General features: G+C 49.7%; 1 protein-coding gene across 1 annotated transcript; it reads left to right on the top strand.

Annotated features, from left to right (window-relative positions):
- Positions 1-5,286: 5,286 nt before the first annotated feature.
- Positions 5,287-18,645, top strand: LOC127586003 (E3 ubiquitin-protein ligase TRIM39-like). The gene is made up of 6 exons (XM_052043767.1): positions 5,287-6,053; positions 6,133-6,228; positions 6,659-6,892; positions 7,989-8,011; positions 8,108-8,226; positions 17,292-18,645. The coding sequence occupies exons 1-6, from the start codon at positions 5,319-5,321 to the stop codon at positions 17,819-17,821; spliced, it is 1,737 nt and encodes a 578-aa protein (XP_051899727.1). The 5' UTR covers positions 5,287-5,318; the 3' UTR covers positions 17,822-18,645.
- The last annotated feature ends 2,043 nt before the right edge of the window (positions 18,646-20,688 follow it).

The raw sequence follows: 20,688 nt of genomic DNA on the forward strand, positions 1-20,688 counted from the left end.
CCTGCCCACCTGCGTCTCCATTTTCAGGGAACGATGTACCTGTAGCCCGAGGTTCCTCTCTGGGGACCGACCATTTACTGAGTAAGTCCTGCCCTGGTTCAACTTACTAAAGTGCAGCTCCTCACACTTGTCAGAATTAACTTCCATTTGCCATTCTCTGACCCACGTCCCAGGTTGGTTGAGCTCGCCTTGTAAACTGAGATAACCCTCTTCACTGTCCATACACCACTGATTTAGGTGTGTCGCCTGCAAACTTACTCACCATGTTAACAACATTGTCACCCAAATCGTTAATCTAGATGACAACCAACCGCGGACCCAGCACCGATCCCTGAGGCACTCCGCTGGTCCCAGGCCTCTGGTATGAGTAACAACCCTCCACCACCGCCCTCTGCCTCCTTCCACTGGGCCACTTCTGTATGCAATTGGCCGCTCACCCTGGAACCCATGTGATGTAACCTTCCAGACCAGCCGACCATGCGGGACATTGTCAAAGGCTTTGCTGAGGTCCATGTGGACCTCAACTACCACCCTGTCCCTCTGAACCTTCTTGGTCACCTCTTCAAATAATTCAATCAAATTCGTCATACGACAATGGAAGCAGGCCCTTCGGTCCATCGTGCGCGTCAATCAGCCACCCACGCTCATCCTACCCCCCTCATCTATCCCTCGCCTTCTCCTCGTCATCGTCTCCACCTGCCACCCGATTGCATGAGGGGTAACTTACATTGACCAATTAGCCTTCAAACCTGCCCTTCCTTGGCATCTGGGAGGAAACCAGAGCATCCGGGGGAAACTCAGGCAGACCAGCAGGAGGAGGACAGCCAGTCAGCAAGATTTAATTTTTTTGAATGGAAGTACAGTTGGTCTGATTAGTCAGTTTGCTGATGACACAAAGATTGGCAGAGTTGTGGTGCAAGTTGGTGAAGAGTTGGTGCAAAGCGAACAACGTGTATTGACACCAGTGTACACTGTGTAAGCAGAGTGTGTTTTACCCAGCGTTCGTCCTCCATACAGTAATTTCTGTTGTGCAGTGTGCTCAGTGTGCGGTGTGGTTCCTGTGTGAACTTTATTCAGTATTAACCGTTAGCTGCATTCACAGTGCGTACTGTGGTCACTGTGCACTGCATCCAGTGTGGACCACATCCAGTTTTGTTCCATGTTCAGAGTTTATTGTCCTCATTGTGTGCACCGAATATTGTGCAGCGTTCTCTGACATTACGTGCTGGCAGGATGCACCTCCCTCCACACAGCTGAGACTCTCCTGTGGTCACCGCCTGCTGCTTTACCAAGAGGGACTGATTCTGACTGTCTGCCCTATCTCTGCCTCTCATAATTTTATAAACTTCTGTCAGGTCTCCCCTCAGCCGCCGCTCCAGAGAAATCAACCTTGTTTGTCCAACCTCTCCAAACAGCACCTGCCCTCTAATCCAGGCAGCATCCTGGCGAACCATTTCTGCACCTCTCCAGGGCCTTCACATCCTTCCTGTAACGGGGGACCTGAACTGAATCCAAAACTCCAGATGAACCTAAGTTTTATACAGCTGCCTTCCCTGGCTTCTGTTCCTTGCGATCCCCCCCGTCGGCTGCTGCTCCCTCCCAGGTGAGGAGACAGGAAACCACCTCAAGGGGGTGTGGGCCAGAGTAATTCTCCACAACTGCCGCTGGAAAGGGGGAGCAGTGAGTGGGCACTTGGCATCTGTTGGCACATTCGGTCCCGACCGGGTGAAAGCAGAGAGTTGAGAGCGAATAACTGGAGCAATTCCCCCACCTGCTGACTGCACAGAGAAATGCACATCCTGCTTCCCGAGCGGTCTCCCACAGCTGAGGATGACTCGCTTCCACTCCAGCTCTGAGGTGACTGATGAGGTCAATGTGGGAGCCGCAGTGTGGGATCAGTGTAAGCGGGTGGTGGATGGTTGCTGAGAACTCGGTGGGCCGAAGGGTCTGCTTCCGTGCTGAGAGGCCCTTTGGCCCGGCGAGTGACACCGAGTGACACAGACTCAGTGACACCGAGACCACCTGAAACAGGAACATCACCACTGAGGCCGGCGGGTCAAATGTACCTTGTTTTGAGAGGGAGGGTGAAATATTGTCCCCCGCAGGAGCCCTGGCCTGAGGGTCCTGCCTTCTGTAATATCCCACCGTTGTGGAGGGCGGGAGTTGGGTTTAGAGTTGAGCAGTGGGAGGGAGGGATGGACGGGATCGGAGGGACGGTCGGAGAGATCAGCAGGATGTTGGGAAGGGGTCACGCAGATGATTGGAAGAGATCGGATCAGACAGGTCATTGGGAGGTTGTCAGGGAGATTATGGGGGAGGAAGGTGTCTGGGAAGGTGAGATGGTGATGGAGCAAATGGGGAAGGGGTTCGATGATTTGTTTGGGGAGGGTCAGGTGATCGGGGAAGGGGACGGAGAAGATCATTTGTGGAGTGTGGGGGTTGCCAGGGAGATGACGGGTGGGTTTGGATGATTAACCAAATGTCTGTGGCCGGAGGCCAGGTGATTGGGGGAGATGGCGGACAGATGATTGGACGGGGGCTTGAGGATATTGGCAGCGAGGAGCGAGGGGCAATCTGGAAAGTGAAAGAAGGCACCCACACGGAGAAAGGTGAACAGTCGGGACTCTCCAACAACCCCCTTTATAAAGGAAGACAAATCAAGCCAGGAAACTACAGGCCGGTGAGTCTGACATCGGTGGGGAAATTGCCGGAGGGGATTCTGAGGGACAGGATCTACCAACATTTGGAGAGACCGAGTCTGATTCGGGACAGTCAGCACAGCTTTGTGCGTGAGAAGTCATGTCTTACAAGACTCTTGGAATTCTTTCAGGAGGTAAGCAAGAGGGCAGATGGGGGCAGGGCACCGAATGTTGTCTGTATGGACTTTTGCAAGGCCTTTGACACAGTCCCTCACGGCAGGCCAGTCTGGAAGGTCAGATCGCATGGTATCCAGGTGCAGATAGCGGATTGGATTCGTCATTGGCTCAGTGGGAAGAAGCAGAGGGTGATGGTCGAGGGTTGTTCCACTAACTGGAGCCCTGTGTCTCGTGGTGTGCCACAGGGCTCGGTGCTGGCAACTTTGTTGTTTGTAATTTATAAAAACGATTTGGATGTGAATGTACAAGGCATTCTTTGTAAGTCTGCTGATCATTCCAAAATAGGCGGTGTTGTCAACAGTGCAGGTGGTTATGAAAAATTACAGGGAGATCTTGATCAGCTAGGTTTGTGGGCTGAGGATTGGCAAATGGCTTTCAATCCAGATAAATGTGAGGTATTGCATTTTGTAAGATCAAACCAGCATAGGACTTATACAGTGAATGGCAGGACCCTGGGGAGTGTTCTGGAACAGAGGGACCTGGGAGTGTAAGTGCGTAGCTCACTGAAAGCTGTGTCACAAGTAGCTAGGTGGTGGAGAAAGCATTTGGCATGCTGGCCTTCATCAGTCAGGGCAATGAGTTGGGAATTTAAGTAAACAAATAGTCTTTTTTCCAGGTGGTGGGATCCGTTAGTCTCACGAGACCATGGATCTGCGCATGGAGAGTCTTGCTTCAGTCGGTAGTGGTAGAGCAGCATCATTTGTGACTGTAGAGGCCTACATGGGAGCGACAGTCTCGGCTGCAATGACTGCACTTGAAGGCACTGTCCTCCTGTGTTACTTTGGTGCTGTTTTTCCGGCGAGTGTGCTTTTCTTCAGCAGCTAGACTCAGCTTCTCTCCTCCTCGATTCAGATCTCTGTGTAGTTCCAGCCTCCAGTGAGAGCGATCACTTGCAATTTCTTCCCACCTCTTGACGTTCATGTTCAGTGACTTCATGTCTCTCTTGCAGACATCTTTGAAGCGAAGATGGTGCCGTCCTTGCGCTCTCTTGCCGGAGACAAACTCCTCATACAGCAGGTCTTTCAGGATCCTCCCATATGGTATGTGATGTACGTAGCCCAGCCAGCGGAGACGGCGTTGTTGAAGAAAAGTGAAGAGGCTGGGTATCTGGGTGTGGGTCAGGACCTCATTGTTGGTGACTCTGTCAGTCCACTTGATGTCCAGGATGCGTTTCAGGCTATGAAGGTGGAAGGCATTAAGATGCCGCTCCTGTCTGGAGTAGAGGCTCCAGGTCTCGCTGCCGTAAAGCTGTGTGCTGAGGACGCAGGGACTGTAGACTGCAACCTTGGTGCGTGTTGTCAGCTTTCTGTTCTTCCAGACTCGCTTTGCCAACCTGGCGAATGTTGAGGCTGCTTGTCTGAACCATGTTGATCTCGGAGTCTAGGGAAAGACTATCTGTGATGGTGGAGCCAAGACATGTGAACTCGTGGACTACCTCAGCTCGTAGTTGTTGATGGTAATGGCAGGGGGGGTGCTCAACACCTTGACCAAAACGTTCATCTTCTTCAGGCTGGTGGCCAAACTAAAATCCTGACAGGCTCTTGAGAAGCTGTCCATGAGGCTCTGCAGTTGCTCTTCAGAGGGTGTTGCCAGTGCCGCGTCGTCTGCAAACAACATGTCCCTGATGAGTACTTCACGAACCTTGGTTTTCGCCCTTGCTGGGACAGACTGAACATCTTCCCGTCCAGTCTGGTGTGGAGGTAGACACCATCTGTTGATATTCCAAAGGTGTGCTTCAGCATTACTGCGAGGAAGATGCCGAACAGGGTGGGGGCAGCACACAGCCCTGCTTCACACCCCTGCGGATGTTGAAAGCCTCAGAAGAAGAGCCATCAAACTGAACGACGCCTTTCATATCTGTGTGGAATGACTGAACTATCCTGAGGAGCCTCGAGGGAAAACCAATCCTGGTGAGGATTCTGAACAGGCCGTCTGTGCTCACAAGGTCGAAGGGCTTCGTGAGGTCAATGAAAGCAAGGGAGAGCTGTTGTCTTTGCTCTCTGCATTTCTCTTGCAGCTGTCGAAGGGAGTTTATCATTCGATAAGCAGAGTCACGACGGAAAAACAAGATCATAAACTAAAACAGTTTTTAATCAAGTGTTTAAAAACCTGTGACGTATAATGTCCAGTCCTGTGCTTTATCCTGCAGACACATCTCAGTCATCGCCGCTGCATCTGTCTCCTCGCAACACAATATTCTCCCCACACCCCCGCTGCATCACATTCACTGATTTAATGGTTGTTCTACATTTATATTTAACCACCGTTTTACACCCCAGTCAGTATCTCTTTAAGCCTCGAGCTGAACAAAACGAGCTGCTGGAGGAACTCAGCGGGTCAGGCAGCATCTGTGGAGGCAAATGGACAGGCGACGTTTCGGGTCGAGACCCTTCATCCGGACTGTCTCGACCTGGAAGGTCGACTGTCTGTTTCTCTCCACAGATGCTGCCCGACCCTCCGAGTTCCTCCAGCAGCACGTTTTTGGCTCCAGATTCCAGCATCTGCAGTATCTTGTGTATCTCTTTTCAGGCTTGGTCTCTTTCAGTCGAGCCTCAGGCTTCATTAGCAATCAGACCTGTTGAATGTCTTTCTGATCCCTCCCTGATGTGGAAATGGCCGCGTTACCTTCTCTCTGGACACTTGCAGCAAAATAACATTGATTCCCTGTGTGGTGTGTGCTGTGTGGTGGGCAATCGCGGCACTGCAGAGATTCAGCAGCTCCCCGAAAGTGAAAGGACTGTGAATCAGGAAGTGCGGGGAGTTAACATGGCTTCGAAAGGCCAGGTCGAGAGTTTAACCGAGGAGGTAATTTGTCCCATCTGCCTGGATTTCTTCACCGATCCGGTTATACTGGAGTGTGGACACAACTTCTGCCGCTCCTGTATCACACGGTGTTGGGAAAGGGAGGAGAGAAACTCCTGCCCGGAATGTCGAGCGGAGTTTGTGGACCGCACCCTCAGGGTAAATCGGGCCTTAGCAAGTCTGTCCGAGAAAGCTCGAAAATTAAACTTGAATCCGATAAAGAAGGAAAGGAAACTTCACTGCGAGGAACATCAGGAAGAACTGAAGCTGTTTTGTGAAACGGACAAGAAACTGATCTGTGTGATTTGCAGAGATGCGCGGGAACACAGAGAGCACCGCTTCCTGCCGGTTAAAGAAGCTGTTGAAATATGCAAGGTAAAAATAATCCTGTTTTGAGCTACTGTTTTCACTCTTGCTTCTTTATTGTCTAATTCCTTTACTCTCTGATTCCCAGGATCAGATTAAATCTTCCTTAGAATCTCTCACAAAAATGAAATCAGACTTCCAGGAAATGGAGCGACAACAGAAAGAGAAGATCTCCGGAGTTCGGGTGAGGCCTCCCTGTGCAGAATTTCTGATCTTGTTGTGTAGTTTTGTTCCCTTTGATACATAAGCGCAGAGTAGCGCAGCTCCAGTGACCTGGGTTCGATCCTGACCCTGACCTCTGGTGCTGTCTGTGTGATGTTTGCATGTTCTCCCCCTGGGCAGGACCGTTTTCACCCACATCTTAAAGATAAGCTGGTTGCACGGTTAATTGGCTGCTGTAGTTACCGTCGTGATGCTGGGTGGTATGTGAATCAGGTGGGAGTTAATGGGCATGTGGGGGAGAATAAGTTTCAGGGAGACCTGAGTAAATGTAATTGATGGGATTGGTCTGGGAACCAGCATGGACTTTGATGGGCTGCATGGTCACCTTCCATGTCATAAAGGAAAACAACAGAGAAATTTTCTAAATTAATCTTCACATTTTCACTTGACAGGAACAGTCACACAGCCTTCAGTCCCACATCACATCCCAATTTGCTGAACTGCACCAGATTCTCACTGAGAAGGAGCAGCGCTTACTCAGAGATCTCAGGGAAGAAGAGGAGAAGATTCTAAATCCAATGGAGAAAAAACTTCAAGAGATTCAAGAGAATTTAAATTCTATTCAGGAGAAACTCTCAAAATTACAGGAACGGATGAATGAAGAAGACAGCTTGATATTTCTCAAGGTGAGAGATGACATTACAATTTGGTTCAATTAAAGAACACAGTTACAATATGGGGCGTGATATATTTAAAATGACTGTAGTGTTTACCAATCATTGTCAACTGAGTTAGATCAGACAGATGTTTTGACTGTTCAGGGCTGTTGTTGTCCCCAAACCGGCCTCCCACAATATCTGTACCTCACAGGACATCCTGCAACCTTCTCGGGAATGTGTTCTGGTGATCTGGACACTGAGCTGGTGATTGTCTCTGTGATTCCCACGTATAATATCCCCTGAAACTCACATTAGAATCCAGTTACAGACACATGCTGTAAGTGAGTCTGGTGCAGTCAGTGTGAGGGTCTCTCTGTGGATCAGTGCAAACTGAGGTTGAATTCCACAATGTGACACACACATCAGATTTATCAGTTGGTTTTCATCAGGTTTGTTGTTTTAGGGAAATTTGCACTGTCTGTTTTCTTTTTCAGATATCTTCCACATGGGATTATATCCCATTTTGCATCATAGACAGGCCATTCGGTCCATCTTATCCTATCAATTTACCTGCTTCACCAGCCTCCTGCCACCTGCTCACCACACCCATGAACAGTGCCCCCAACTCCATGGTCCCTCATGTATTTATCCAACTTCCCCATTACATTCAGTGTCTGCTGTCTGCTTCAACCACACCTGTGGCAGCGAGTTCCACCTTCCCTTCACTGCATTTCTGACATGGTTTATTGAAAACCACCTGCCATTTCATCTTTGACTTTTGGTCTCCCAACAAGCAGAGATACTTTCTCCACTCCCGCCCAATCAAATCCGTTCGTGATCTGAAATTCCTCCATGTGATCATCCCTGACATCATATCCAGAGAAAAATGCACAACCTGTCCAGACTTTCCTGTAGGTTATGGCACAACTTTCATAAACATTCCTTGTGCTTTGTTCCGTGGTTCAATGTTCCTTCTGCAATATCCTCTGTCTGTGTGTCAGCGGGAATGCGAGTTGGGACGTGGGAATTTTCAGCAGCTCGTGATAACTTGGGTGAAATTCCTTCTGTGAGGATGTGGACGGTCAGTCTCAGTCAATTCAGATTTGTGTTTTATTTATTTCAGGAGGAGGCTCGTCGGAAGAGGAGGTAAGACATGATCTTTACTGAAACCCTGTGTGGATTTGTAAAATAGTTCAAATATCACTGATGCTCAGTTTATAACTGGCTGTGTAATATTTGCAGGATTAATGATGATGTGCAGACCTTGTCGGTGACTGATGGTGCCCTACCAGTTGAAAAATTCGATCACCTCTTTTTGTTGAAGACAGCGTTAAGGGAAATGTTTGATACAATTAAGCGAGGTAAAGCACACAGTTTCCTTTGTCCTTGTTTGTGAGACACTTTTAAGTAATTCATAGACACGAAGATGAGCTGTAACAATGGGCTGAATGGGAACTGAAGTCTTATTCCAGCACCAACCTCACCTGCTGGGAAGCGTCACTGTCACATGGTCAGCTGGAGATGTCAGATCGCTGAACACACTGACACAGGAGCGCAATACAACCAACATACGGGCTGTTAGATGAACCACTGCATTCTGAACCCAGCAACACTGCACACGCACGGGAAGACATGATTTTGTATCCTACCGCATTAGCCAGGGAATTAATATGCAGTTAATGGATTTATAGGAATTATATAAGCACACATAGCCTAATCGGCCTGGCAAAGCTCCACACACACACACACACACACACACACACACACACACACACACACACACACACACACACACACACACACACACACACACACACACACACACACACACACACAGGAGGATTGGCAGATTGTGGCCACAGCCTCCACAATGTACATTGTTAGGTCCCCTCAATAACCTGGAATCCATTCTCTTCAGACCCAGTGAATTTATTCATTTGAGCAACTCACACACATGCCACACATTGTCAACACACAACATACATGTGGAGACACACAGTAACACACAGATACTTCAATGTGCACACTCACCTGTACTTGTTGCAATCCACACACGCACGCACGCACACACACACACACACACACACACACACACAGAAACACATGCCTAGATGCACAGCCAGAGTGGAAAAATCTTTTCCCTCTAATCTTAAATGACCCAATCCTGGAAAAGGACTGTGAGCATTCATCTTATGAGTGCTCCTCATGATTTTATTTACCTCAATAAGGGGTCACCCCTCAACGTCCTATGCTCCAGGGATATAACCACAGCCTATCCAGTCTATTTTTATAACCCAAGCCGTCCAGTCCTGGTACTGTGCTCTTGAAGCTTTCTGTCCAGCGGAATGACATCTTTCCTATAGTTGGGCAACCAGAAATGCACACAGTACTCTAAGTGTGGTCTATCAACAACCTGTACAGTTGTAACATGACATCTCAACTCCTGTACTCAATGCCCTGACCGATGAAGGCTTGCATGCCAAACGTATTCTTCACCACCCTGTTTACCTGTCTTGCCACCTTCATGGAACTATGTTCCTGTACCTCTACGTTTCTCTGTTTTACAACAATCTCTGCCATTTATAGTATATGTCCTGCCCTGGTTTAACAGACCAACATGCAACACCTCACACTTGGTATTGGTATTGGTTTATTTTTATCAAATGTGCGGAGGTGCAGTGAAAAACTTGTCTTGCGTACCATTCCTACAGATCAATTCATTGCACAGGGCATTGAGGTAGTACAGGGTAAAAACAATAACGGAGTACAGAGTAAAGTGTCACAGCTGCAGGTAAGTGCATTGCAGGTAGACAATAACATTCAAGGTCAAACAAGGTAGATTGCGAGGTCAAGAGTCCATCTCATCGTCTAAGGGAACCATTCAATAGTGTTATCACCGTGGGACCGAAGCTGTCCTTGAGCCTGGTGGTACGTGCCCTCTGAATCCTGTATCTTCTGCCTGATGGGAGAGGAGAAAAGAGAGAATGACCCAGGTGGGCGGGGTCTTCGATTATGTTGGCTGCTTCACCAGGGAATCGAGAGATATTGACAGACTGCATGGAGGGGAGGCTGGTTTCCGTGATGCGCTGGGCTGTGTCCACAACTCTCTGCAGTTTCTTGTGGTGCTGAGCAGAGCAGTTGCGATACCAAGCCGTGATGCATCCAGATATGATGCTTTCTATGGTGCATTGATAAAAATTGGTGAGTGTCAGGGTATATGCCAAATCTCTTTAGCCTCCTAAGGAAGTAGAGGCACTGGTGGGCTTTCTTGGTCGTGGCGTCTACATGGTTGGACAAGGATAAGTGATATTCATTCCAAGGAACTTGAAGCTCTCAACCCTCTCAACCTCCGAAACATTGATGTAGACAGGTGCATGTATGCCGCCACCTTTCCTGACATCAATGACAAGCTCTTTTGTTTTGCTGACATTGAGGAAAAGGTTGTTGTCATGACACCATGTCACTAAGCTCTCTCTCTCTTCCTGTACTCCGACTCATCATTATTTGAGATACAGCCAACTACGGTGGTATCATCTGCAAACTTGTAGATGGAGTTAGAGCAGAATCTGGCCACGTAGTCATGGATATATAGGGAGTAGAGTAGAGCTGAGGACGCAGCCTTGTGGGGCACCAGTGTTCAGAATAATCGTGCTGGAGGTGTTGCTGCCTATCATCACATGAATGCAGTCTGCTGGTCAGAAAGTCAAAAATCCAGTTACATCTGGATGCATCACGGCTTGGTATGGCATTTGCTCTGCCCAGGACCGCAAGAGGGAGGTGTTGAGTCCCAGGTCTCAGAGACTGCTGATGAGTTTGCTTCGAATTATGGTATTGAAGACAAAGCTGCAGTCAATAAACAATAGTCAAACAGAGGTGTCTTTCCTGTCCAGATGTTCCAGAGCTGAGTGTAGGGCCAGGGAGACGGGGTCCACTGTTATGCAGTAAGCAAATTGCAGTGGATCGAGGTTGTCTGGGAGGCTGGAGTTGATGCGTGCCATGACGAGCCTCTCAAAGCACTTCATGATGGTGGATGTCAGAGTCACTGGTCGGTAGTCATTATGGCACGTTACCTTGATCTTCTTCAGGACTGGGATGATAGTGGTCTTCTTAAAATATGTGGAAACCTCAGACTGAAGCAGGGAGAGGTTAAATATATCAGCAAATACCCCCAGCAGCTGAACAAGTTAAATTGCATCTACCATTCCCTGGCCCACGTTCCCAGTTTCCCCTGTCTGCACCAACGGGACGAGGTTGAGAGTCTTGAGATCTTCAAGTTCCTCGGAGTGAACATCACTGATAGCCCGTCCTAGTCCAACCAGGGATCGCCATGGTCAAGAAAGCTCATCAGCACCTCTACTTCCTCAGGAGGCTAAAGAGATTTGGTGTGTCTCCATCGACCCTCACCAATGTTTATCGATGCACCAGAGAAAGCATCCTATCTGGATGCATCACAGCTTGGTATGGCAACTGCTCTGCCCAAGACCGCAAGAAATTGCAGAGAGTTGTAGACACAGCGCAGGACATCACAGAAACTAGCCTCCCTTCCATGCACCCTATCTGTACTTCTTGCTGCCTCAGTAAAGCAGCCAGTATAATCAAAGATCCCACCGACCCCAGACATTCTCTCTTCTCCCCTCTCCCATCGGTCAGAAGATCCAAAAGCCTGAAAGTATGTACCACCAAACTCAAGAACAGCTTCTATTATGCTGGTAAAAGACTTTGAGCAGTTCCCTAGTATGATAAGATGGACTCTTGAACTACAGTTCACCTCATTATGATTTTGCACCTTATTGTCTACCTGCATTGCACTTTCTCTGTAGCTGTGAGACTTTAGTCTGCATTCTGTATTGTTTTACCTTGTCCTACCTCAATGCACTGTGTGATGAATTGACCTGTATGAACGGTATGCAAGACAAGTTTTTCACTGCACTTCGGTACAAGTGACAATAATAAACCAATTCCAATTCCAGTTCAGTTAATCTGGATCCTGCTGTAATCTAGATAACCTTCTCCACTGTCCACTACACCACCAATATTGCTGTCATTGGCAAACATTTAACCATGCCTTCCACATTCTCTTCCAAATCGTTAATGCAGATGACCAATAACAGTGGACCCAGAACTGATCCCTGTGGTACACCACTGGTCACATGCCTCCATCTGAAAAACAACCCTCCACCACCACCCTCTGGCTACTCCCACTGTCAATTTTGTGTCCAATTGCCCCGCTTAACCTGGATCTCATGTGATCTCACCTTCTGGACTGGCCTTCCTTGCGAGACCTTGTCAAAGGCCTTGCTAAACTTCACGTGGACAATGTCTATCACCCTGTCCTCGTCAATCCTCTCTGTCAGCTGCTCAAAATACCCAGTCACATTTGTGAGGTGAGATTTCCCACACACACAGCCATGCTGACTGTCCTTAATCAGTCCTTGCCTTTCCAAATGCTGGTATATCCTGTCCCTCAGATTCCCTCCAGTAACGTTCCCGCTGATGTTAGGCTCAGCAGCCTGCAATTCCCTGGCTTGTCCTTGCAGCCCTTCTTAAATAACGGCACAACATGAGCCACCCTCCAGTCTTCCGGCACTCACCTGTAGCTAAATGGGAGGCAAATATTTCTGCCAGGGTCCCTGCATTTTCTTCTCTAGTCCTAATGTCCCAGGATACACTTGATCAGGCCCCGGGGATTTATCCACCGTAATATGCTTTTTGAGACCACCAGCACCTCCTTGTTTGCACTGTGGTTTTTCCCAAGACATCACTGTTCATTTCCCTTAATTCCTTCGCTTCCACAACCTTCTCCCTGGGAAACGCAGATGAGTAATATTCATTTCAGACCGCACCCCCTCACCTCCCCGAGGCTCCACATACAGACCACCATATTGATCCTCAAGGAGACCTATTCTCACACTTGTTTCTCTTTTGCTCTTACTATACTTAATAGAATCTCTCAGGATTGTCCTTCATCTTAACTGCCAGAACTATCACGTTTTCCTTTAGCCCTCCTGATTTCCTGCTCAAGTCTACTCATATATCCACACAAGTGTACGGTATCACAGAGTGCCTGAGCTCCCGTCTGTGACAGGAGGGTGACGCTGTTGGAGCAACATTTCTTGATAATACAAGGGTGTTATGAAAAGTCACTGATGCAAACCCTCCCTTCTGGTTGTACCTCCTCTGTCCAGTCCATTCCTCATACGGCCTTTATTATGCAAGTCTGGGAGTAATGATGACTTGCTGCAATTGTACAGGATTTTGGTGACACCGTAGCCAGAGGAAATTGTTTTTTATTGTCACATGTACTGAGGTACAGTGAAAAACGTTGTTTTCCATGTGATCCACACAGATCATTTCATTGCGACTGTGCATTGACGGAGTACAAGGGAAAACAAGAACAGAATGCAGAACAAAGTGGTTACAGTTACAGAGAAAGTGCAGTGCAGGCAGACCATAAGGTGCAAGGTCATAACGAGGTAGAGTGTGAGGTGAAGAATCCATTTTATCTGACTAGCGGGCCGCTCAATAGTCCAAGAACAGTGGATAGAATCTATCCCTGGCCTTGGTGGGACAGGCTTTCAGGCTTTTGCATCTTATGCCCAATGGGAGGGGTGTAGAAGAGAGAATGTCTGGGGGGGGGCTCTTTGATTACAGTGGCTGCTTTAGAGAGGCAGCGAGAAGTATACACAAGAGTCCATGGAGTGGAGGTGGGTTTCAGTGATGTGCTGAGGTGTGTCCACAATTCCCTGCAGTTAATTGCTGTCTGAAGCAGAGCAGTTGCCATACCAAACCATGATGCGTCCAGATAGCATGCTTTTTATGGTGCATTGATAAAAATTAGTGAGGGTCAAATGGAACATGTCAAATATCTTTCACCTCCTGAGGAAGTAGAGGCGCTGGTGAGCTTTGTTAGTCATGGTGTCTACATGGTTGGACCAGGACAGGTTGTTGCTGATGTTCACTCATTGGAACGTGAAGCTCTCAACCATCTCGACCTCAGCACCATTGATGTAAATGGGAGCGTGTGCACCGCCCCCCCTTCCTGAAATCAATGACCAGCTCTTTTGTTTTGCTGACACTGAGGGAAAGGTTGTTGCCATGACACCATGCCAGTAGGCTATTTGTCCGCTTCCTATACTGTGACTGGCAATTTTTTGAGATTTGGCCGACTACGGTGGTTTCAACTGCGAACTTGTAGATGGAGTTAGAGCAGAATCTGGCCACACAGTCGCGAGTGTACAGGGAGTAGAGTAGGGACTGAGAACACAGCCTTTGGGGACCAGTGTTCAGGATAATCGTGGAGGGGGTGTTGCTGCCGATCCTCTCTGATTGTGGTCTGTTCACCAGAAAGTCAAGGATCCAGTTGCAAAGGGATGTGTTGAGTCCCAGATCCAGGAGTCTGGAGATGTGTTTGCTGTGTACAGTTTGGTTCCCTGAACTAAACATGACAGAGCAGCATTGGAGGCAGTCGGAAGGAGATTCGCCAGGCTCATTCCTGGGGTGAGAGGGTTGTCCTATGGAGAGAGACTGGACGGATTGGGTCTGTGTTCCGTGGAGTTTAGAAGAATGAGCTTATTCAAACATAAAAGATCCAAAGGAGCTTGGCCGGGTAGATGTTGGGATGTTTTCACGAGTGAGAGAGTCACAGACAAGGGGACATAGTTACAAGTTAAAGGGCCGGTCATTTACAACTGAGGTTTTTAGAACTTTCTTCAGACGCTGGTGGATCTCGGAAATTCTCTGCACCTGAGGGTGGTAGAGGCCTGATTATTGGATGTATTTAAGGTGGAGATAGAGAAACATTTGAAAGATCGAGGAACTGAGGGTAATGGGGAACTGGCACAGAGGAGGACGATGCCAGCATAGATCAGTCATGGTCATATTGAATGAAGGGCCTGTTGCTGTGCTCTACTGTTCTATGTTCCATGTTTCGAAGAATGAGACGAGATCTCACGGAAACACAAAATTCTTTCAGGGCTCAACAGGCAGGATGCAGGGAGGATGTTTCCCCTGTCTGAGGAGTCAAGAGTCAGGGGTCACTGTCTCAGAATGGGGTGTACCCTCAGAGGATGGTGTATCTTTGTAATTCTCTGCACCGGAGGGCTGTGGGGCCTCAGTCATTCAGTTCATTTAAAGTCACAGAGTCACAAAGTCTTACAGCAGAGAAATGGGCCCTTCGACCCACCACGTCTGTGCCAACCTATTTCCCCATCCAAACTCTCCCCACAATTGAAGTCCTCTGATCCGGACAACATCCTGGGGAATCTCCTCTACTCTCTCTCCAGCACAATCTCATCCTTCCCATAGTGTGACGAGGAGAACTGGACACAATACACCAGGAGTGACCTAACCAGTGTTTTGTAAAGTTGCAACAGGACGTCCCAACTCCTACATTCTGAACCCGACCTATAAAGGCTGGAATGTCACAGAGCGATACAGCATGGAAACAGGCCCTTTGGCCCAATTCATCCATGCCGACCAAGGTGCCCACCTGAGCCTATCACATGTGTCTGCATTGGGCCCAAATCCTTCCAAACCTTGCCTGTCATCATTTCTCTGCCCCAGGCCTCTTCTGTGCCAGTTCCACAGAGCCCCCAAAAGATTATCCACCTCATTTTCTACCACATTAGAGGAGGAGGTGCTGGACGTCTTAAAATGCAGAAAGGTAGATAAGTCCCCAGGGCCTGATCAAGTGTATCGGAGGATATTGTGGGAAGCTCGGGAAGTAATTGTAGGGTCCCTTGTGGAGATAATTGTATCATCGATATCTCCGGGTGAGATGCCAGAAGACGGGAGGGTGACTCATGTTGTGCCTTTATTGAAGAAAGGCTGCAAGGAAAAGCCTAGGAAGTACAGAGCGGTCAGTCTGACGTCGGTGGTGGGGATGGGAATAGAGGGGATTCTGAGAGACGGGATCTACGTGCACTGGGAAAGGCAAGGACTGATTAGGGATAGTCAGCGTGGCTCTCTGCATGGGAAATCCTGCTTCGTGAATGTGGTTGAGTTTTTTGAAGATGTGACCAAGAAGATGGATGAAGGAAGTGCAGTAGACGTTGTCTGCATGGACTTTAGCAAGGCCTTTGACAAGATACCACATGGTAGGCGAGTCCGGAAAGTTAGATCACATGGGATCCAGGGCGAGCTGGCCAATTGGATTCAAAATTGGCTTGGTGGTCAGAGACAGTGGGTTGTGGAGGAGGGTTGTTTTTCTGACTGTTGGCCTGAGGCCTGTGACCAGCGGTGTGCTGCAGGTGTGCTGGGTCCACTGCTGTTCATCATTTAATTTGTGGTTCAGAAGTTTGTGGATGAGATTAAAATTGGTGCTATAGTGGACAGTGAAGAGGGTTATTGAAGATTACAACAGGATCTTGATCAACTGGGCCAGTGGGCTGAGGAATGGTAGATGGAGTTTAATTCAGAGAAATGTGGGGTTTTGTATTTTGGGAAGACAAAGCAGGGCAGGATTTACACAGCAATTGGGAGGGCCCTGGAGAGTGTTGTAGAACAGAGTGACCGCTGGGCGCAGCTACATAGTTTCTTGAAAGTGGCGACACAGTTAGACAGGGTGGTGAAGAAGGCATTTAGCACACTTGCCTTCTTCGGTCAGAGTATTGAGTACAGGAGCTGGGACGACACGTTACAGCTGTATAAGAAGTTGGTCAGGCCTCATTCAGAGCCCTGTGTACAGTTCTGGTTCCCCTGCTGTCGGAAGGATATCATTGTAGAGAGGGAGCACAACAGATTTCCGAGGATGTTATGGGGACTGGAGAGCTTGGGTTATAAGGTGAGGCTGGATCAGCTGCGACTTGTTTCCCTGGAGGGCAGGAGGCTGCCGGAGGAAGCTGTAGAGGTAGGTACAGCTACAAAGTTTTCAAAGACATTTGTACAGGTAGATGGGTAGGAAAGGTTTAAAGTGATAATGGGCCAAATGCAGGCAAATGGGACTCGTTCAGTTAGGAATTTGGGTTGGGCTGAAGAGCCTCTTTTGGCGCTGGGCAGCTCTCTGATTCCTCTTTATCTCCAGGAACCACTCAGCCCAATCGCTTCCCACCCACCTCCCTCACCCATCACCCGCCAGCTCCTCTCCCTCCCCCACCCTTTTATTCCGGCTTCTCCCCTCCTTTTCCAGTCCTGATGAAGGGTCTGGGCCCGAAACGTCGACTGTTTATTTCCCCTCCACAGACGCTGCCTGACCCGCTGAGTTCCTGCAGCGTTTTGTGTGTGAAACTCCCCGCTCCGACCCGGAGAAAACCCCGGGAAGAAGTTTGTTGTCCATCCGGTATATTTGAGTGAATCCCCGGGAAAGTTTTGTGTCGGCCGCCCGACTGAGCCTGCGGCCGAGCGGCCTCTCCCCCGGTGCCGGCTCCGCGCTGCCCGAGTCTCCCCCCCAACCCCCGGGGACTCTCTAATTCTCTGCTTCTCCCCCCAGTCTCCGTCACCCTGGATGTGGGAACGGCGGGTCCGCGGCTCGAGGTGTCTGAGGATCGGAAGAGTGTGAGACGGACCCGGACCTGGAGGAGTCTCCCCGACACCGGGAAGAGGTTCACAGTCGGGGCCCGTGTGCTGGGATCGGAGGGATTCACATCGGGGGGACATTACTGGGAGGTGGAGGTGGCGGGGAGTCGGGGCTGGGGTCTGGGAGTCGCCGCAAAGTCTGTGGAGAGGAAGCGACGGGTCGGACTGATCCCGGAGAACGGATTCTGGACCATCGAGGGGGATGGTGACGAGTTTTATGTGAACACCTCCCCTCGATCCCGTCTCCCTGCCGGTCCCATCCCCGGGAGGGTGGGAGTTTATCTCGGTTACGGGTCCGGGACAGTTTCATTTTACAGCGCGGACACCAAGTCCCATCTCCACACCTTCACTGGGAATAAATTCACGGAGAAACTTTATCCTTTCTTCGGGACTTGGGATGAAAACTGGCTGAGAATCTGCTCCGGTTCCGCTCCGGGTCTGTAACCGGGTCGGGTCACGGGACCGGCGTCAGGAGGAAGTCAGTGTAAATATAATTGTGGGGAGAGTGAAATAAACACGAATTGACATTAGAACTGTCGACCCATTAATTTTAACGCGTTAACTGCATCCGTCAGCGGAACAGAAATACTTTTGTGAAAATACAAAGATTGAACCGCGGGCGGCGGCTCCCCCGGGTCCTAAAGTCCACAAATCCACCCACTGTCCATAAGGAGTTTGTACGTTCTCCCCGTGTCTGCGTGGGTTTCCTCCGGGTGCTCCGGTTTCCTCCCACAATCCAAAGACGTACGGGTTAGGAGGTTATGGGCATGCTATGTTGGCGCCGGATGCATGGCGACACTTGCGGGCTGCCCCCCCCCACCCAAAATCACTGCACAAAAAATGTATTTCACTGTGTGTTTCGATGTACATGTGACTGATAAAGATCTTATCTTAAAATAATGCCCTCTTGTTTTTAGCACACCCGACCTGGGAAAAAGGCTATTTGTTTTTTCAACTTCCCAACTGCAATACTCAAGTGCCCTGACTGATGAAGACCAGCATGTCAAACGCTTTCTCCACCAGCCTATCTACTTGTGACGCCGCTTTCAGTGAGCTACGCACTTGCACTCCCAGTTCCCTCGTTCCATAACACTCCTCAGGGTCCTGCCATTCACTGTATAAGTCCTGTACCGATTGCCCCTCGCTCCTCGCTGCCAGTATCCTCAAACCCCCGTCCAATCACCTGTCCGCCATCTCCCACAATCACCTGGCCTCCGGCCAGAGACACTTGGTTGATCTTCCAGACTCACCCGTCATGTCGCTGGCAACCCCCGCACTCCCCGAATGATCTACTCCGTCCCCTTCCCCGATCACCTGACCCTCCCCAAACAAATCACCGAACCCCTCCCCCATTTGTCCATCACCATCTCACCTTCCCAGACACCCCCCTCCCCATTATCTCCCTGACAACCTCCCAATGACCTGTCTGATCCGACCTCTTCCAATCATCTGCGTGACCCCTTCCCAACATCCCGATGATCTCTCCCACCGTCCCTCCGATCCCGTCCATCCCTCCCTCCCACTGCTCAACTCTAAACCCAACTCCCGCCCTCCACAACGGTGGGATATTACAGAAGGCAGGACCCTCAAGTAAGGCCAGGGCTCCTGCGGGGGACAATATTTCACCCTCCTTCTCAAAGCAAGATACATTTGACCCGCCGGCCTCTGTGGTGATGTTCCTGTTTCAGGTGGTCTCAGTGTCACTGAGTCCGTGTCACTCGCTGGGCCGAAGGGCCTCTCAGCACGGAAACAGACCCTTCGGCCCACCGAGTCCTCAGCAACCATTCACCACCCGCTTACACTGATCCCACACTGCGGCTCCCACATTGGCCGCATCAGTCACCTCAGCGCTGGAGTGGAAGCGAGTCATCCTCAGCTGTGGGAGACCGCTCGGGAAGCAGGAGGTGCATTTCTCTGTGCAGTCAGCAGGTGGGGGAATCGCTCCAGTTATTCGCTCTCAACTCTCTGCTTTCACCCGGTCGGGACCGAATGTGCCAACAGATGCCAAGAGCACACTCAGTGCTCCCCCTGTCCAGCGGCAGTTGTGGAGAATTACTCTGGTCCACACCCCCTTGAGGTGGTTTCCTGTCTCCTCACCAGGGACGGAGCGTCAGCAGACGGAGGGGATCACAAGGAACAAAAGTCAGGGAACGCAATTGTATAAAACTCTGGTTGGGGGCATCTGGAGTTTTGGATTCAGTTCAGGTCGCCCCGTTTTCGGAAGGATGTGGAGGCCCTGGAGAGGTGCAGAAATGGTTCGCCAGGATGCTGCCTGGATTGGAGGGCAGGTGTTGTTTGGAGAGGTTGGACAAACCAGGTTGATTTCTCGGGTGCAGCGGCTGAGGGGAGACCTGACAGAAGTTTGTAAAATTACGAGAGGCAGAGATAGGGCAGACAGTCAGAATCAGTCCCTCTTGGTAAAGCGGGGGGCGGTGTCCACAGGAGAGTCTCAGCTGTGTGAAGGTAGGTGCATCTTGCCAGCAGGTAATGTCAGAGAGCGCTGCATAATGAGCGGTGTACACAATGGGGACAATAAACTCTGAACATGGAACAAAATTGGACGTGATCCACACTGGATCCAGTGCACAGTGACCACAGTACACACACTGTGAATGCAGCTCGCAGTAAATACTGAATAAAGTTAACACAGGCACCACACTGCACACAATTAGAACAAAAAAGAACAAAGTCCATTTCAGAGTAAGGTGATCAAAGTGGTCAGTGTTGCTAAACTGTAGTGATGAGGGTTTTGCCGGTTGGTTCAAGGACCGAGTGGCTGAAGGGAAGTAGCTGTTCCTGAACCTGGTGGTGTGGGACTTCAGGCTTCTGTACCTCCTGCCCGATGGGAGCTGTGAGAAGACGGCAGGTCCAGGATGGTGAGATATGCGAAGCTCCCCCGGGTCCTAAGTTTCCCTGACACGTTATGAAAGGCACCAGAGCTGGTGGTGCTGACTGGAAGCGGGAGGTAAAGGTGAGTCTGGGGCAGTTGGAAATAGGAGGATGCGGTGAAATCCGAAATTACCAGAAGTGAGAGAAGACAAAATGAATGCGGAGAATGTGAGATACAAGGAAGGACTCACGATTGAAACGGTTGAATTCAGTGTTGAGTCCCGAGCGCTGTAACGTGCCCAGTCAGAAGATAGGCGCTGTTCCCCGAGCTTTGTGCAGACTCGTTGGAAAAGTGCAGGAGACCAAAGGCAGAATTCAGCCTGAGAGTGGGATGGAGAATCAAAGTGACAGCAGCTCGAGGCTCAGTTCCCCCGTGTGAACCGGACGGCAGTGTCTGCAAAGCGGTCGCACAGCCTGCGATT

This window comes from Pristis pectinata, chromosome 34 (assembly GCF_009764475.1).
Source record: "Pristis pectinata isolate sPriPec2 chromosome 34, sPriPec2.1.pri, whole genome shotgun sequence".
In the NCBI taxonomy this organism is placed as follows: Eukaryota; Metazoa; Chordata; class Chondrichthyes; order Rhinopristiformes; family Pristidae; genus Pristis; species Pristis pectinata.